The sequence below is a fragment of the Cyprinus carpio genome, chromosome B4 (assembly GCF_018340385.1).
Source record: "Cyprinus carpio isolate SPL01 chromosome B4, ASM1834038v1, whole genome shotgun sequence".
In the NCBI taxonomy this organism is placed as follows: Eukaryota; Metazoa; Chordata; class Actinopteri; order Cypriniformes; family Cyprinidae; genus Cyprinus; species Cyprinus carpio.
In genome coordinates, this window is record NC_056600.1 from 5,011,892 (window position 1) to 5,030,925 (window position 19,034).

Below are 19,034 nucleotides of genomic sequence, written 5' to 3' on the forward strand. Positions count from 1 at the left end.
CATAGGCATTAACTAATTAAACCAAGGGCCATTTATTTCTGCACAACAGCAGCTGTGCTTCTGGAAATGCATTTCAGGTGCAGAGACGCTTTCATGTTATGCATTTTAAAATGCTGATTTTAAATGGTCCTCTCATGCAAGTCTAAAGATCGCACCACTATCAGCATGCAAGCTCCTCAAAAAAGAAAAAAAAAAAGAGCAAGAGGGAAAAGGCCAAATTGAGATGCTTGTACGGCATCAAACGTCTGCTGCCTATTGGCTTGGCTCCACATGACCAAATATGGTAGGAAAAAAGCTCTCTTTCCCGTAAGCAACACGCACAAAAAAAGAAAAACCCAAGGGTTTCACATGCTGCGTAGACAGATAGAGCCTCATGCTCAAACTCGCTGACCACAGAGAGAGAGAGAGTGAAGGGACTTCTATCTGCACTCCGAATGATAGCGCTACGTGACGTCTGAGTAGCATCACACAAAAAAACATACCTAGCATACTAGCTGTCCCAAACCACATTCAATCCCTCTTTTACACTATCCTCGGCTTGCTGAGGAAAAAACTGAAAAAAGCTTTTCCCTCCCAGCATTTTTGTCCAAGATTGAGTGGTTTTAGCTTTGAGCTACCTCTCTTCTTACATAACTGCGAGAGACCAGAGTGGAAAAAAAGATTCTTGTCCAAATATCTAGTCACGGAGATAGCCGTGACAGAAAATGCCTCGAAGCAGAATGTATCTCAGTGAGCTTTTGATGAGTGCTTCACTGTCTACACTGCGTGTGATGCAGAAGAAATGAAGCCAAATGCATTTAGCATCCTTATCATGATACATAACGTTTTTCATGACCTGTTCGGATCACCAAAGCATGCGAGAAGACGCCTGCCAGAGCTTAAGTGTTTAAGCGTTCATTCGTCCGGGTTTGTGTGATGTGTGAGCTCAGTGTGATGTCATGCAAGATACCGTTTTATAAAAGCGATCGTGTACATTCACTACATCATATGTTGACAACTGACAAATTGTTGCAAGGAAAATTATCTCATCCTCATATCATTCAAAACCCGTTTGGCTTTCTTCCCTGGAACACAAAAAGAGAATTTCTGAAGAAACTGCTCTTTTCCATTTAAGTGAATGGGGACTGGGTCTGTCAAGCTATAACTGCAAAAAACAAAACAAATACACGAAAAAAAAAAAAAATAATAATAAAAGCAGTTCATACAGCCTGTGCATTGCACTGCCAGTCTTCTGAAGTCATATAATAACCGTTGTTCATGCTTGTTGCATGAACAAGCCCGATTTTAATTCATGTATTGATAATCTTGCCTTCCACAGAAGCTATAAACTATTAAAGTTGTATAAACAGAAACACCCCATTTGGGTCTTCTAAAAAAATTCAATATACATACATAAAAAAAAAAATATAAAAAAACAAAAGTAAAGTGTCTCTTTTTATAATAAAAAAAAAAACTTATGTGAAAATAAAATGTAAAAATATATAAAAAGTGATCGTACTAAATGTTATTATATTTATGATATGATTAAAAACTTGCTAACAAATTGGTAAAACCTAGTGGTTTAAAGGATAGCGTCAAAGATTAGTAAAGATTTAAAATGACAATTAATTATTTTTTGGGGCTTTTATGTCATCTAATGATTCTTTTTTCTAAATATGACAAGATTTATTGTTAAACTAAATTACATTTTAGTGGTTGTCTCCAGTAAATCAGTGTGTGTGTGTGTGTGTGTGTGTGTGTGTGTGTTGTGTGTGTGTGTGTGTGTGTGTATATCTATATATATATATCTAATATATATATATATAGAGAGAGAGAGAGAGAGAGAGAGAGATTTATAATAAATATAAAATGTGTTAACATTATTATATTTATAACATATTTATTACAGATGAGGGGAACTTGTTCTGGTCTAACCATCACATTAAGCTATTGCATGGCTTCATAAGACTTAGAATATAACACACAAGTCCTTCAGACTACTTTTGTGGTTTTAAATGTGCTTTTTTGACAGATCCAATTAGCTTTCATTTCCATAGAGCAGCACATAATTACATTTTTGGGTGTAATTATACTTTAAAGCTTGTTTCTGCATATAGGCCATCTACTGAACACCAATCTGAGGTATTAAAAACATCAATATCAATTACATACTACATTTGACCTAACATGAGGGCCTCATTTAGGACGAGGCTGCATTTAGCTGCTCACTTTTTCTCTCACAATTAACCTAACCCAGCACTCTCCTGTATATATTACAGCTGGAACATTTAATGGAACATAAATATGTATTTCTCATAAAGCTAAGAAGTTCCTGATGTGTCTTGTAAAGTGTGTCTATGGAACCCTGCACACAAGAACGGCAACAAGACTGAAAGAAAAAATATGGGTAAACCCACCAGTGATTTAAGGCTCTGCTCAACATCAATATGCAAGAAATATTTCCCCATTGTGCCCTACATGGTAGCAATACAAGCCAAAAGCATGAAGCGTACACTCAATGTGTGTGTGCAACATGTAGGCTACCCCTTGTCCTCCATCCTCAGAAACCAGCTTCTGTCATGTTATTTGTTTATGCCTCATAAGTCTCTGAACTGTGCGAAAACATTCACTCCCTGAGGAGTTATCGGCACGGATAGTGACATTTTTCCATCCAGTTTTCCTTTCCATCAGTATTAATCTTCCTCAATGTGGCTGTTTTATAGGCCAGAACTCAGACAATGGAATGTACTTTTCTTCAGTGCACGAGATTTTAAGAGTATTAATTGACAAGAAATTTCTGAAAAATGAAGGGCGTTGCATTCCTCAGGAGAGATAGCAGAAATAAGATTATAATAACTCGGGCTGGATGACCTCACTGGCAGGCATTACTCGAGGATGCATCATTCGGGAGTTGGAGAGAAGGAACCGTATTTTGTGAGCAAACACGCAGAACACAAGCTCTAAAAATGTTAACAAATGGTCACCCAGAGTGCATGCCAATGTACGTCAAGATTTGGGGAGGGAGTAATTATTAAAAGCTCTTTTTTCTAAAATAATAATAATAGTAGTAGTAGTAATAGTAATACAATTAATTCATATTTATTTATAATTATTTTTTACCAAGATATATATAAAATAATGTTTTAAGAATTATTTATAATGACATAGTTTTATATATATATGTAATTTTTTTACATATATATATATAATACAATCTATCTATAATTAAAAATATAAATAAATATTATATGTATATTATATAAATTTTTACAATAATAATACTAACAATAATATTTAAAAAACATTTAATAATAAGCAAATTTCAGTAATTCAAGTTTAAGACATGTATGTACGTACGTACATGTGTGTGTGTGTGTGTGTGTGTGTGTGTGTTATATATGTATGTATATATACTGTGTATATATATATATATATATATATATATATATATATATATATATATATACACACACACACACACACACACACACACGATATTATAGGATGATTATAAATAATGATATATAATATATCATAAGTACAAAGATATGCATGTTCACAGCAGAATCCGTTGTACTTTGAGACTCCTTAGATGACACATTCCTGAGTGCAGAACCCTTTCCCGTGCCCCTCTCCTCTCTCTTCCAGCTACGCTACCAGATCTCCCCTCTTCTGTGCATATTTCTGCTGGCTGTTATTATTAGCATGGCTCCAGGCCAGCGCTGTCAGGGGCCGAGCGCTGTGTGGCCCCCACGGACAGCAGCTCGACCTGTAAAGATGCAGGTATATCACACACGCACACCGAGCGTCACTCACACCAGCCACGTCGCCGTGTATAAGATATTGTCTGGCAAATTCACCGTTGCTATGTTTAGTGCCACAGGGCTGTGCTGCTCGTTCAGGAAAACCTCAAAAAACCTTTCTTTCACTGCGGCTGCAACGGCCAGTTCCAAGAAAAATCTCTCTTTCTCGAGCAAGCATGCAGTCACTTATATTTATCCGGCTTTGGATGATTTTGCGAGCTTTATGATAAATTCCTCTATTTTAGTCGAGTGAAGTATTGCCGCAGTTAAGCCTAGAAATGTTTGAGTGCAAGCGCTCCGTCATGCAGCTCAACTAGATGTACCCTTCCACTCCGCAAAGCCTTTTAAGGGAAAAAAAGTGCATAAATCATTACCTCAGAGTTCAACATAAAGGACTCCTGCTGCATAATCTTTACATTTACAAGAAAAACACAAATCTCAGGCAAGCATGAAATTGTAAATAATTGAATATTGGAGCTATGGGGCGGTTTCAGGTTCCTGGGTTGAGGGTAGCTAATGGACGAACTGGAAATGAGATTAATCCACAAACCCAAGCGCCACTGGAGCCACTCCAAAACGACGCTGGCCCTTGCTTTTACACACCTGTGCCACACACAAGCACTCATTCAGGGTGCTGACATTGGTTGTGTTGACACAGATCCTGAGTGACTCGCTATTGCGTTTCAGAAGCGCCCGACTCAATTCCCGATCATTAAGTCTAACCTGAACTAATGGAGGGCCGTTATTATCTGCGGTGGTCTCGCAGACGCCTGACACAGACTTGACTGGCGCTGCAGCCGCGCACACACACACACACACACACACACACAGCAGACAAATTGCAACAAGTGGCCATTGTTCTTGTTACTGAGGCTGTGTTCATTAAAGCGAACCTTAATGAGGTCTGCAGGCCTTCCATAGACACACACGACCTCCATCACATTCATCAAATCCTCTCAAGTATTTCATCACTCAAAGAGACACGCACGACTGCTTTTACCCATTCTTAAAGACATGTTTGAATGCTGTGTGCGTCAGTGATTAACAATAACGAGTCTGTAATTACAGCTGACTCCCTATCAATTTGCATCCCCCATTTTGTTTGCATCAGGCCAGGAAGAAATAAACAAAGGGCCTGTTTGCTGTTGCTATTGTTTTGGTCTCAGCATCACCGAATGCTAATTTCCCACAATTTGGTTGTTGACCCTGTTCCAAAACATGCCTTGCTGTAGACTGTCTACATAGGTACTTGCCATTAAGGCAGCATAGTAACTGAAACTGAACCTCATAAGCAACTAGGTAATTGCGTTTTGTATTCGCATGGTGCTAAGCTAACAGCACACAAGATCTGTTTTTGTGTCAACAATTTTTGATATTAAATGAAATGTTTTATCATGCTATCTTGGATGATTTTTTTTAACAGAGCCTAGAGGTTTAACCATTACAGATATACATACTTCACACTTCAATAAAAAAAAATTACCACAATAATCAAACACTTTTGATATACATACTTCACATTTCAGTTAATTTAATTTGCGCTACATAATTCTTCCTACCGTGGAGAGAAAAGAAGTAGCACGATGATCTTTCTGTCATTGGTCTTTCATGAAGAGATCTTGTCAAATGCTTTTGCATGATGCATTTTAAAAGTTGAATGTATGGTTGAACGTAACTGTGAACATTTCTAAATGTTCACTATGTAAGTCCATTTCTGCAACTTATTAAAAAAAAGAGGTAATTGTAACTTTTTATCTCACAATTCTGGCAAGTTGAAATGTCAGATGCAAGTTGAAATGCCAAATTGCGAGATATGAACAAGATTTTTTTTTTTTTTAATCTCACAATTGAGACTTTTTTTCTAAGAATTACAACTTTATATCTTGCAATTCTGACTTTATAACATGCAATAACGAGTTAATTCAGAATTGTGAGATATAAACTCGCAATTCTGAGAACATAGTCTCTTACTTTATTACTCGCAACTGTGAATCTATATCTCACAATTGCTAGTGTGTATCTTGCCATGTTTTGTTGTTTAGTTTTTGACTTTAATGATAGGAGAGTTTATTTGAAATCGGGATGCCCGTAGCGCAACGGCACTGTATGTCATGTTTGTAGTTCTGAACTGAATCCTCCTGCAAAACGCAATGGGTTGTGGGCAAACTTCCAAATATCCACCAGAAATAGTAGATTGTCCAGGTACCTTTGGGATACTCATTTCAACATACTACGATTTGGAACACAATTCTAATTTCAAATAGTATTCAGGACAGATAGTATGTTGAACTGGGACACACCAGATTCCAGTAGTGTTTGATGGTAGTAAGCTGAAAAGCTAACAAAATACTCTAATAAAAAAATCTGCATAATAATCCATAGCCCACAAATACTTGGTTAAAGATTCAGTAATTTAAGTCATTAACTGAAAATGTGAAAAGCTAGTCACAATGCATATTTGGATTGCTTTCCTTACGTGCAATGCAACCTTTGAATTTGGTCAATATGTGGTATATTAACAACATTACAAACCTTTTGGAACAGCCTTTGATGCTGAAGTTGGCAGTTCAATAGGTCCTGGAACAGAGCTACTACACAACCAAATGACTTACTATAAATACAAAATATATTTTTTACGATTATCTCCTCTGAATCACATTAGGTCCATTCTGAACACATTTTCTGACTACTGGGACGTGTATCAAATAAAGTCCCTGTCTTTTCTGCTCACTTAGAATCACTAGCCCTGCAAAGTACAGCAGGCAAGTGTCTCCGCTAGTTTGGACTCCAACTGAAAGGTAATAAAATCCGCTTTAAAAAAGCCAGACCTGAGATGTTTATTAATAGCATGAGGAGCAGTTGTAATTATGAGGTAAGAGTCTCTCGAATGCCAGTTTGTCTCCACACAGAGCGATGCTGATTAAAAACTCTCACCATGAGAGCGTGTTTCTCTATCTGACTCACTGCCAGCTGTGTGCTGATGAAGAAATTAACTCATTCCACAATGCTTCTCAACTTACAAATACAAACCGAGCTGCAATACCACAAAGTGATGTATAGTTCCACTTATGTAAAGCAGCCAGGATGCATTTCATTTAACGCGCGCAGGTAAATATACATTCGAAAAAGAAATCCTGAATGACAGCCACGGCAGCGGCTTTGATCTCAGGGTTTAATCAGCTTTAATTGGCTCTTTCAGAAGAACGCAATGACGTGAAGTGGAAAGAAAGAGGAGGAAAGTGCGCGAATATGTAAATATGCTTCTGATTAGAAGGAAAGAGTTCACTCCATAAAGGCTCTCTTAAACAATTACTGCTGCTACCATTACCAGACACACACATAAAGACTGAGGTCTGTTAAAGAATGAATAGACGGGGAAATAAGACTAGCGTCGAATCATACCACTGAGGTATTGAGGGGATTTTTTTTTTTTTTAATGATTTCAACATCATCAGTCAGCTTTTGTCTTTGGCAGCCTGTGTAGGTCATCTGTTACTCAATACTGCTCAAATTCATCATGCTAGCAGTAACATCACCTCTCAAGATTGTTTTTTTCTTTGACCCAGCTTGGCTCGTGATAAGGATGCATGTACGATCTGACCATGTAAGGCTGAAAGAGCACAAAATGAGCCGGCAAAGAGAAGGGTGCTTGCTTTCTTAGTTCAGGAGGTCAGGAGAGTTTGACTAGCAGCTCGCTAAAGCGCTCCTTACCTCAGCAGAATCGGCATTTGTCAAATCAAAGCTCGCTGGCTCTCCCTCAACACCTTTATGGGAGCGCTGGCGCACATTCGTGCTCACAACACGGGCCTCTGCTAAGCACCTACATCAACATGACCTCATGCTAGAGTCAACATCAATTTTCACGCGTTCTTTCACTTCTGCATCATGGCCGACCCTAAATACAGTATGTCCCCTAATTCTGCATTTCCCTCTCATGGTGTGATTTCTAATGGAATGTGGTGGACATCTCTTGATTAGTTTTGTTTGTTTAGTGGTCGGCTGAGGCAGAGGACAGGGAAAATGGGCTCGCCGAGACATTTCCTGTCCATGTTTTTGCAGATGAGAATCAGCTCGCTGAAAGAAAATAAAAACTCACATTGGCTACACGTTACTATTATGGTCATTTTGAAAACTTGTCATCACATGGTTTTTGAAGGATGGCATATATTCAGGGATGTAAGAATGATATGAAAAGTGGAGGAGCACTCAGCATTGGTTATGAATATTGAATTAAATGATTGCCACTTACCACCTGCATGTTGATTCAGACCAATGAACATTCCTGTAGCTCAAAGAGACACCAAGGTCATGGGTTCGATTCCAAAGGAATGCATGAACTAATAACACGCACAACTTTAATGCAATGCAAATGACTTTGGATAGAATAATAGTCCAAATGGATAAATAGAATTGCCCACTGATGGTGCTACCAGTTCGCAGGCTCTTCTCCTTAGTCTTAAATGGAAAGATCACCTAAAAATGAGAATTCGGTCATCATTTAATTCACCCTTATGTCGTTCTAAGCATGACTTTCTTTTTTTCTGAATTTTGAAAAATGTCTTCAATGAAAGTCAATGTTGTTGGGACCCCACTGACTTACACATACGAAAATAAATTATAGAGGTTTGGAACAGCATAAGGATGAGTAAGGATGGCAAAATTTTAATTTCTGGGTGAACTAGTCCTTTAAAGTCACAGCTTTATATGGCCAGGCTACAATTCTTTTCTTTGCATTGCAGCAAAGCAAAAATAACAATTATATCCCTAAAATTGTAAACGTTCCCTTATTCCAAAATTGGCCATTATTTTAGGCAATTAATCAATATCGCAGCTTCTTAGTTGTTATCTTTATTCCCAACTGAAGCGCTGTCCCTTAAGTCCAATTCTGTCCATGTAGAAGAGTGGAGAAGCAAAAACATCCATTAGCTTTCATCACCCCTGAAAAGTCCTGACAAACCAGCGGCCTGAGCACAACCCTAGTGTTCTTAAGATCTCCTCAAAATCCAAGGCCAGGCACCATTAGACTTTTCCACTGAAACCTGCCGTCTCAATAAAGGACAACAAACAGACCACAAAGTCAACAAAAAAAAACAAACAAAAAAACTACGGAATCCTGCTGCAGAAGGACTTAATGTAAAAGGCGGGAGGAATTTCAGATTTATATATTACTAACAAAACATCTGGGGCACTTATTGCATATTTGCAGGGACCTAAATAAACACGAGCTAAAGTTTCAGACGGCTCTGACTTCACAATCGAGGAATGCCCCTTATTCGCTGCGTTTCACTGTTGGTTTGGAGCTCAGAGGTTCTGAGAACGCTCAGAAACGCTGCAGCATTACACAACTGCGGTTCCTGGATCCAGTGCTTTAAAATTACAGGCTATCAGATTCAAAGCGGCAGAGGAATAGCTGAACATATGAAGGGGGAAGGGTTAGAGAGCTTCATCTCCTGAGGTTTCTGCAGCACGTCAATCATGCTAACAAAAAGTTAATTGACGGCCTCACAAGAGGTATCTAAAACAACCATTATTTCAGCTTTGCTTTTCACAATGACTTTGAGGATGCTTTGTATTACCAAAGTGTAAGAACTAACGAGCAATAAAAATAGAAAGAGAACGCATGACGCATGTGCATAAATCTTTTTGTGGATAACCAAAAGTGAGTTCAGTACAGTCATGGGTTGGGAGTTTCATATCTAGAAAATTGTTTTGCACATTTAATGAGAACCTCTATAATGCAAACTTGCAAATTAAATTGTCAGCTCGACTCAATATAATTACATGTTTTGATGTATTTGAGGGATCCAAATAGAGTTTTGGCAAATGTTCTGCTCTTGATAAAACAAGGCCATGAATGTAGACTAAAGCAGATAAGAAACAAAAGGACATCAATCTAGAGTGTCCGAATGCCCAAATAGGGCCGGGCTGTATGAGACTGTAAACCATGTGACAGCAGAAATGTGTCTGCGGATGAAGTCCGACACCAAACCGAAAACTATAATCTACTCAGCATGTTGTTTTACAGACGGGTGCCTCCAGTGTAGACAGCTCCATTGATTATAGTGGGAGCGATTTAGTTTTGACGTGTCCGGTGAAGACACTCTGTAATTGTAGGATATTTACAGGTGGCAAGCAACATCACAACTTGCCATATTAACAAGAATTCATCCAATCATATTTATACTATATTACTGTTTTAGTCTTAAGTTTTAAACTCTATTATATAAATGTTAAGCAGCTGTTTCAGAGGTAATGCTAGACTTATTCATTTTTTTATGAACAATCTTATAATTTGCTTCTAAATATATCAAAAGTTTGGGATCAGTAAGATTTTTAATGGTTTTTAAAGAAGTCTCTTATGCTCATGAAGGCTGCATTTTTTTAATCAAATTTTTATATTTTTATCAAAAAATACAGAATGTGAAATAAAAAAATATGAAACATTATTTAAATTTAGTTTTCTATTATAATATACTTTAAAATATAATTTATTTCTGTGATGCAAACTAAGCTGAATTTTCATCAGCCATTACTCCAGTCTTCAGTGAACCTTCAGAAATCATAATATTATGATTTATTATCATTATACTAACTTTAAAACACCCTTTCAGCTTAAAAAAATTTAAAAATAACAGAAACTATTCAAGTCTTTACTATCACTTTTTTAAAAAACAGTAATAAAATTAACGTTCAAAGGCCACTTATCTTCAAGCGTCTTATGACTATTATCTTAAGGGTTTATTTTAGTAGTAAAAAAAAAAAACATTTTATATTTGACTTTTTAATATATCATACTACACATATACAGTACCCATTATCTCAGAAAAATAACACAAACATACATATAACTACACAATCATAAAAATAAATACACATATAAAAACATACAACACAAAAAAAATAACCACTAAGCTCGACGATTATGAGACATTTTGAGCCCTAACTGTTACCATCATACATATAACTACTCATATAATATCATACTACACATATACAGTACCCATTAGCGGGGGAAAAAGTATTAAAATAACACTTGTCATAAACACTGCAATCATCTACTGCCAAAAAATCTACGCCACCATAATTCAAGAAGAAAAGACAGTATTTTTGACATTATAATAACAACAGTTGCTTAATGTAACTAAGTGGCAAAGACTATTTCAAACATTAGGCTAGCAGTCAAACGGTGTCTATAAACAAAAGGAAGATCCCAGAATTTACATTTTTTGGCCTTTATTTTATCCCATTATAAACGTTTACATGCTTTAATGTGCCTTAAAACACCACATTTCATTTGTACCTCAGGTTTGTCATCTTTTCCCCACTGAGAAACAACCAAAGTCCTTGGCTTTCTAAATGGAGGAAAACACTACCGTCTTTTTTCTTGGATTACAGTGTCATCCTTTTGGCAGTAGATAAAGTTTATGACAAGGGAAGAATTTCAGTTCTCTCAGGTCATTGTGACTTTATTCATCATGATTTACATGAGTGGCTCTGGACGGGTCTGTTGTAAGACGGACCCGTCTAGACCCCTACAGGCAGCCTGTTCCCATAACCCAACAAAGAGGGAGCCAAAACAGAGAAAAGTGCAAAATGGGGGGAAACAGTGCTGTTTTGCATTCCAGAGACTATTCCAATCATCTGTCACCATGTTCAGTCTGTTCCTTTTAAGGCGAGGGCATTCCCCACATATTTTCCAAACACCACACTGTTATCAGATCCCGTTTCATGGCCAATTACTGACCCCACCACGCTTCACTGTCCGTGCTGCTATTCTGACAGCACATCACTCCATCATTCTGCATCCAGATCTTCCCTCAAGCTCTAACTCGTACATCTAAAGGTCAGAGCAATAAAACAAGGTCCCGAGTCACAATCTGACAGATTCTGTACTAAGCTGCATGCACATTGTAAGCTGAATCAGCCGAATGCGCAGCTGCCCTACAGTAGGCGTAGAAGCCTGGCCTGTGCGGTTGTGTTAATAAACGGGGCCATAAAATTAATTTAACAGTTTGCAATAAGTACAGAGCTTGCATTCTTTGCCGGTCGGGATTTACGGGTTCACTGCCAAAACGCAAACAGCAACAATCAAGAAGCTTCATAAATGCATCGCTTTAGTTAAACAAGCACTCAATGGTTCCCAGAAGAGAAATTTCCCAAAGCATCCAGTCTAAACCCCCCACCCCCTCAGCTCCGTCCCAAATCCCACAACAGACATGAATTAAACAATATAAGAATGTTCATGGCCGGTGATTCCACGCCACAAATATTTCGAGAAGAGAGTGTGGAGATGCGGGCAGCCAGAGAAAACTTTAAATCCATTTTGGACGATACCAAGGAGAATCTTAATGGGTTACAGCAGAATCCCTAAATCTAGACATGGGACAGTAGCTCCTATTTATGTAGACTACGGGATGCTTAAGAAGAGGTTACTTACGCAGAATCTCTCAAAAAAGATGCAAAAAAGCTGAAGATCCCTAAAAGAGTTTGATGCAATAAAAGTTTTATTGCAGCAAAGCACACTTAAAACCAATCCAGTCCGGTTCAAAAGAGTATCAAAACACCTTTTTTTTTTTATATATAATTTTGGCAGCTGTCAATCAACCCAGGCATTTTTCTAGAGATGCTGGCTTGTGTAGAGGAAAGAAATCCAGGCTGATTCGTAAATAAGATGCAAGAAGTATGCAAATGGTGGGTGTGGATAGAAAGGGGACAAGAAATAGGATTAAGAGACTTAAATGAACAACTCTCAAACACTCAAATAACAATCAACATGCATCAATGCACAAGTAGCCTATATTTATATGTATTCCAAACCTGAATTACACTAAAAGTGCAAACTAACATATAGCCTAATATTCAACATAGCCTAGGCTACTATAAAATGCATGCAATATAAGCCACGTTTATTTTTAACAAAAGACTTCAGTGAGACTGACGACAAATGGTTAATGTTTTATCAAGCAAGGAGGAAGAGTTGCTAATAAGTGCGTAAAGTTAGTAAACTCGCGTCCAAACATCTGGCGGTGACGGTAAAACTCACCTGCGCGCTGAGGCGAACGAAGTGTGCGTGCTTTGGATGTGCGGAGAAACCTGCAAAGAGAAAATGACTTGAGCTGTTTCCTTCACTCCCAAAATCTCCAGCGCTCTGTAACAGGACTCTGAGACTTTGGGAAGCTCCTCCCTTTAGAAGCCATTCACTCCATCCGACCTCCGCCTTCTTCACCCGCCGAAAGTAGGCCTACAGATGCAGATCCAGACTCGTCTGAAGCACTGGTAACACGATTTAATATCCTTACTCTCAACGAAGAAGCGAACACTACTGCAATTATAGTATTCTTATTAACTTATTATTTAATGTAGGAAAGTAAAATCTTAAATATATAACACAAGTGCCTTAATCCTCACTTTCAAACTCATTATATCCTGTTTTATTATATGTAGTAACGTTATGCCTGCAGCTGAAAAAATGGGAAAACTGATATTTGACAGCAACCTTGACCAAACAATGGTCACGTTGTCCTGAAGGGGTTTATTTTGCGCTTATTAAATGGCACGCACTAACTAAGTACATACGTGGACATACTGATTTGATTTTAAATTTTAATAGTGTTCCTGTGACTCATTTGGTAGAGCATTGCGTTAGCAGCGCAAAAGGTTGTGGGTTCGATTCCTAGAGAACACGTGTTAGGTAAAAAAAAAAATTGTTAGCCTGAATGCACTCTAAGTCCCTTTGGATAAAAGTGTCTGCTAAATGCATAAATGTAAATTGCTTACCTTAACGCTTCCGCGAAGAAAAATAGTCCATTACAATGAACAAAAAAAGTCGGTTTTAGCAACAAGAGGAAAACTTCAAGAATATTATTTACAGTAATATTTTAATACTTAAGTTATCTGAGGTAGTTTCAAGGTAATAGGTAACACTAGAGACTCTATATGTCACCAGTTGACAGAGTGAGCGCGGCGTGATACGAGGGACATGAAAGTAACGCCAGTTTCACTTAACCTAGTAATAATAGTAGTTATTAACGTATATTTTACATTACACATTTTAGCTGACTGCATTTTGTTTTGGATTACTATTGCCCTAACTCGTTTATTAGCCTACATTAATTTGAATGGAATAATTGTGTGGCCTGGCATTTTAACTCTTCAATAATCCCAATGATAATTCAGTAATCATGTAGCCCTAATCAATAAAAAGTTAACTGTAAAGTTTTTTATTATTATTATTATTATTATTTGATGAGGTCATTTATTAATTACCTCAAAAAATAAATATGATTACCAAAATAAAAGGCTGAGCCTCTATACTAGGGTACATTCAAGGATGTTTTGACCAAAAATGTGTGTGTAAGTGTATTGTGTGAGAATCAGACCACAGTATTAGAACTGAGGTCAGTGTGTGTGTGTGTGTGTGTGTGTGTGTCCTGGCAACATTAAAAAGAATGGCTGAAAATTGCATTCTTGAACTCTGGCAAATAAATCAAGCGAACGCCATCGAAGGAAAATTAGGATTTATTAGTTCTACACATGAGTCTGGTGAAACAGAAGTGCTTCACCTCAAAGTGTGAGGAAAATATCTCCCAGTATTTTCCCATGAATTGGAAACCGAGAGCAGTCAAATGTCGATTGCTTTGCCTGTAATTTGGTTACACAGGAGAAGTTGCCAGACATTTTTGGTCCTTTGATCTGAGGGCTTTGCCTGCACTATATTTGCCTGAAGATCTCAGAAGTTTACTTTTATAATGTACTCTGGTTTATAACATCAGGAAAAGACCTGAGATGACCTCAGATATTAATACGAGTTCCTGAAAATATTAGCCGCTTGCCTCAACTTGCACTAAGAAAGGGAATATCTAAAGATTGTCTCTCTCTATGGGAGCACATGAACTTGATTTAACCAGGACGTCTGAAGCATCGAGAGCTTAACATCACAGAGAATTGTAGGTGAACCCCAGGGTGCTAATATCTGCTCTGCTTTATATCTTTCAGGATGTGATTTCACATGACTCTTCATCTCTAATGGCCTCGTGCTTGTGGACACTGAAGATTTAAACTTCAATAACTTACCAAGCGAGACATTTTTAAATTTTTTACTATAAATAATGAACTGTACAAGGTATCACCTGTTGATTTTAATATACAGAAGATGAAGTATTCAGCATCTCGGTTATCAACTCGGTGAACCGAGGACGTTACAGAACAATCTGATGATTCTCCTTGATCTCTGAACTTCTCTCACATTGATCCTAAACCTTCCTGGCATTAAAAAGAGTGTGGCAGGATACAGTGAACCTTTGGAAGTCATTTTCCAGGGAGGAAGAACAATGTGCATCTAACATTGCCAAAGAGACAGCATCTGTATCCAATCTAAACCAAATCCATCTGCTAATCATAAAAATGAGAAACCTGCATTAATAGGATGGTAAAAAGATACTGCATGCTTTAAGATTATGCACAAAGCTTTCAAAATAACTTTGATCAACTTGAAAAACATTTAGATGGTGCTTTTTTTCTTTTTGATGTGTTTGGACAAATAAAAAACTTGCAGCATATGGGTACTTGCCACACAACATATCTACACACACACACACACACACACACACACACACACACACACACACATATATATATATATATATATATATATATATATATATATATATATATATATATATATATATATATATAAATGAAATAAATAAATTAGGTAAAATGTAAATGCATGTAAAAGGTAAAGTGCACCCCATTTTCTTTATTATTTCACAAATAAAAAATACACTTTAAAATTATTTTTTTTAATTTGTAAAAAAGAAAACTAAAAAAATGATAAAGTACATTTTACAAGAAAATGCTATTACAGTTTTTTAACTGTTTTTCATGTCTACAATTTTATTACAAACAATACCTCAATAATCATATGTTAAATTTAATATCAATACAAGAACGAAAAATTTATACGAAGTAAAAAATTCAGTGTGGAAATATTCCATTTAGCTTGTCAATAATGTGAGGTCATAAAATTAATATAAAATCATTATTTTTATTTATTTATTTTTTTTAATTTTCTGTTAAGTAAATTAAATTTAATGTTAACTACTCATATCCACATACACATATCCTAAAGCTCCAGTCCACCACAGGTATTGATTCACTGGTCTAGTTCAGCTGAATACACAGATTTCCTTTCCTCTGCTGATTTAAAGAGTCTGTTCTGACCTTAAGCTTTTTCTGTGCCGAAGTGGATGTGCTGACCCAGGTCTCGATGACTGATGTTCTATCTGTGCCGGTTTGCCATCTGTCTGGTAATAGAGGATACACTGCCACCCAAATTCCTTCCCTTCACCTCCCTGTGCTTCCTTCTCTAAACACCACTACATCTGTCCACACACAAATGTTCTATTTCAGATAAAAACTATAACACTTGACCTGTATCTTTTTTTGTTTAACAATGGTATTCTTGTGACTCACATCTGATGTAAGGCTCCTTGAGGCCTGCTGATAAGTCTGTGTGACTTTGTCTCCCCCTGGTGTTGATTTAATGCCAGTTCAGTCGTTGTATTATAAATGCAGAGCGCCATCTGTAGGTCAACACCTAAAACTACTTTAAACTGGGTATTCAACATGCGTTTCCTATGGCATTGACATTACAGCATGTTTTAATCAAATATTTGATCTTTTAATGAAGGACTCCAACGTCCTAATTCACTCAATAAACTTCTATTAAAAATTAAACTATTTTCTGTTTGTAAACTTCAAACAGGTAATAAAATAATCAAGCTCTTCACCCGAGGGTAAGCAGTAGCTTTATTGGTTTCAATCAACACTGAATATGAAGCAAATATTTACACAGTTGATATGATATGATGTGAATATGAGGATGTTCTATTATCTAATCCCTCTCTATGGACAGCACGGCGCTCGCACATTTTAATCACAGCAAATCACAATTTAATATCTCATGCAAGCCACAGCTGGCTGACAAAATAAATGAATAATTTACCATAAAATAATGTTCAAGGTGATTCAGATTCAAACAAACAACATGAGCTTTCTATCAAATAGAAAATAGTTATTTTAAATTGTAATATTTCACAATATGAATGTTTTTTACTATATTTTTTTTATCAAATAAATGCAGCTAGTGAGCATAAGAGACTTCTTTTTAAAACAATTAAAAAACAACTGTAACAACCCCAAATTTTTGAAAGGCAAATCGCTGTTTATAGGAATAGTTCACCCCAAAATTAAAAAAAAAAAAAAGTGCTAAAAATGTACATCCAAGATGTAGATGAGTTTGGAAGTGATTTGGAGAAATTCAAATTCCACTATTCACTTACTCACCAATAGATCCTCTGCAGTGAATGGGTGCCGTCAGAATGAGAGTCCAAACAGCTGATAAAAACTTCACAATAGTCCTCAAGTAATTCACACCACTCCAGTCCATTATTTAACAGCTTGTGAAGTAAAAACTGTGCGTTTGTAAGAATCAAATCCATAATTAAGAGATTTTAAACTTTAAACTGGTGCTTCAGGCTAAAATACAAGTCCTCTATCCATAATATTTCTTTCTCCAATGAAGACGTAATCTCATCTGAATCAGGAGAGATATATGCACAGATCAAGCACTGTTTACAAGTGCAACCAGTCCAAATCAATTCTAAACAAATACTGTATGTTGGTAAATTTTGATGCGAGAGGAGAACAGAAGATGTTTTTTTTTTCACTGAAGGAAGCATTATTGTGGATTATGCACTCATATGTTGGCAATAAGTGACGGATTAAAGTTAAATGCCTTATTGATGGACTTCCTTATAAACACACTTATTTCTCTTCACAAGACATTAATTGATGGACTGGAGTGATGCTGTTTGGACTCTCATTATGACGGCACCCATTCACTGCAGAGGATCCATTGGTGAGCAAGCGATGGAATGCTACATTTCTCTAAATCTGCTCTGCTAAAGAAACAAACTACATCTTGGATGGCCTGAGGGTGAGTAAATCTTCAAAATATTTTGGGTGAACTATTCCTTTAATGTTGCATGGAAGCCATAGCTGGTTGACAGAATAAATGAATAATTTACCATAAAATGTTGAAGGTGATTAAAATTCAAACAAACAACATGAGCTTTGTATGCCAATGCCCCTTTATCATTTGCAACCTCTTTTCACGCCTTCGTCTACTGTCCGGCATCGAAAAGCTTCTTCCTGCCCTCCATGCCTGACATCGCCTCCACATTTTTCCTCCAGTCTGTGACCTCTTCCTTCTGATGGAGAGAAAGTGCCAGTGAGACAGAAAGACAGAGATGAGAGCAACTCAAATGGTTGCACGGCCGCGGCGGACCGTGGCAACACGCATCAGACAGACAGACGGGGCGGTTTAAATGCCAACATTTCATCACAGCCAGGCCTTTAAAGAAATCACTTGATTTCTAAAATAACCCGTCTCTTCAGACACAGCACATCTGAGCAAATGAGCTGAAAGCACGGCCTGCACTACAGCAGCCAGACGTGTGAGTGTGAGCTGGAGTGTTACCTTTTCTTCTTCCTTTTTAACTGTTTTGAGGTTGGCTTTGAAGTCAGCTTTCATGACTCTGGTGTCTGTGAACGATCCCAGCATGGCATCCGCCGACTTCTTCACCCTTCTCAAGTTCGGCCGCTTCATTTTTCCTTTCAGTTCATAGATCTTCTGGGTTAATGAGAGAATCTGGTAACGAACAAATATATCAGGCTTCAGTTAATAAATCTTTGAAGTGGCTGTATCAAGAAAAGTCCTTAAAATATTTTATATTTTCTGAAGAACATACAGTAGTACTTGAAGGTTTGGGATAAGATTAAAAAATATATTTTTTTGAAAGAAATGAATACTTTTATTCAGCAAGGACACATTAAATTGACACAGTAAAGACATTTATAAAGGTACAAAAGTTTTCTATTTCAAATAAATGCTATTTTTTTTAAGCTTTATATTCAAAGAATTGTGAAAGAAGTCATGTTTTTCACAAAATCTTAAATGTTTTCAAAATTGATAATAAGAAAAGTTTCTTGAGCAGCAAATCAGTATATTAGAATGATTTCTGAAGGATCATGTGACACTGAAGACTGGAGTAATGATGCTGAAAATTCAGCTTTGATCACAGGAATAACTTATATTTTCTAATATATTCAAATAGAAAACAGTTCTTTTAAATTGTAATAATATTTCACAATATTGCTGTTTTTACAGTGTTTTTGATCAAATAAATG

At 36.8% G+C, this 19,034-nt stretch overlaps 2 protein-coding genes across 11 annotated transcripts in view; both read right to left on the reverse strand.

Annotated features, from left to right (window-relative positions):
• LOC109046893 (non-muscle caldesmon-like) overlaps positions 1 to 12,962 on the reverse strand; it is a 50,531-nt gene extending 37,569 nt beyond the window's left edge. For all 5 annotated transcript variants that reach the window (XR_006154615.1, XR_006154614.1, XM_042722675.1 and 2 more), the window contains exon 1: positions 12,826 to 12,962. The gene's annotated coding sequence lies outside the window, so the exon portion shown is untranslated. The remainder of the gene's footprint in view (positions 1 to 12,825) is intronic.
• Positions 12,963 to 17,116: 4,154 nt separating this feature from the next.
• The window catches only part of tnni4a (troponin I4a), a 30,652-nt gene continuing 28,734 nt past the window's right edge, over positions 17,117 to 19,034 (reverse strand). For all 6 annotated transcript variants that reach the window (XM_042722737.1, XM_042722734.1, XM_042722735.1 and 3 more), the window contains 2 exons: positions 18,325 to 18,495; positions 17,117 to 18,055 (listed from right to left, as the gene is read on the reverse strand). In XM_042722737.1, coding sequence (XP_042578671.1) covers positions 17,969 to 18,055; positions 18,325 to 18,495 — 258 coding nt within the window. In that variant the 3' untranslated portion in view covers positions 17,117 to 17,968. The remainder of the gene's footprint in view (positions 18,056 to 18,324; positions 18,496 to 19,034) is intronic.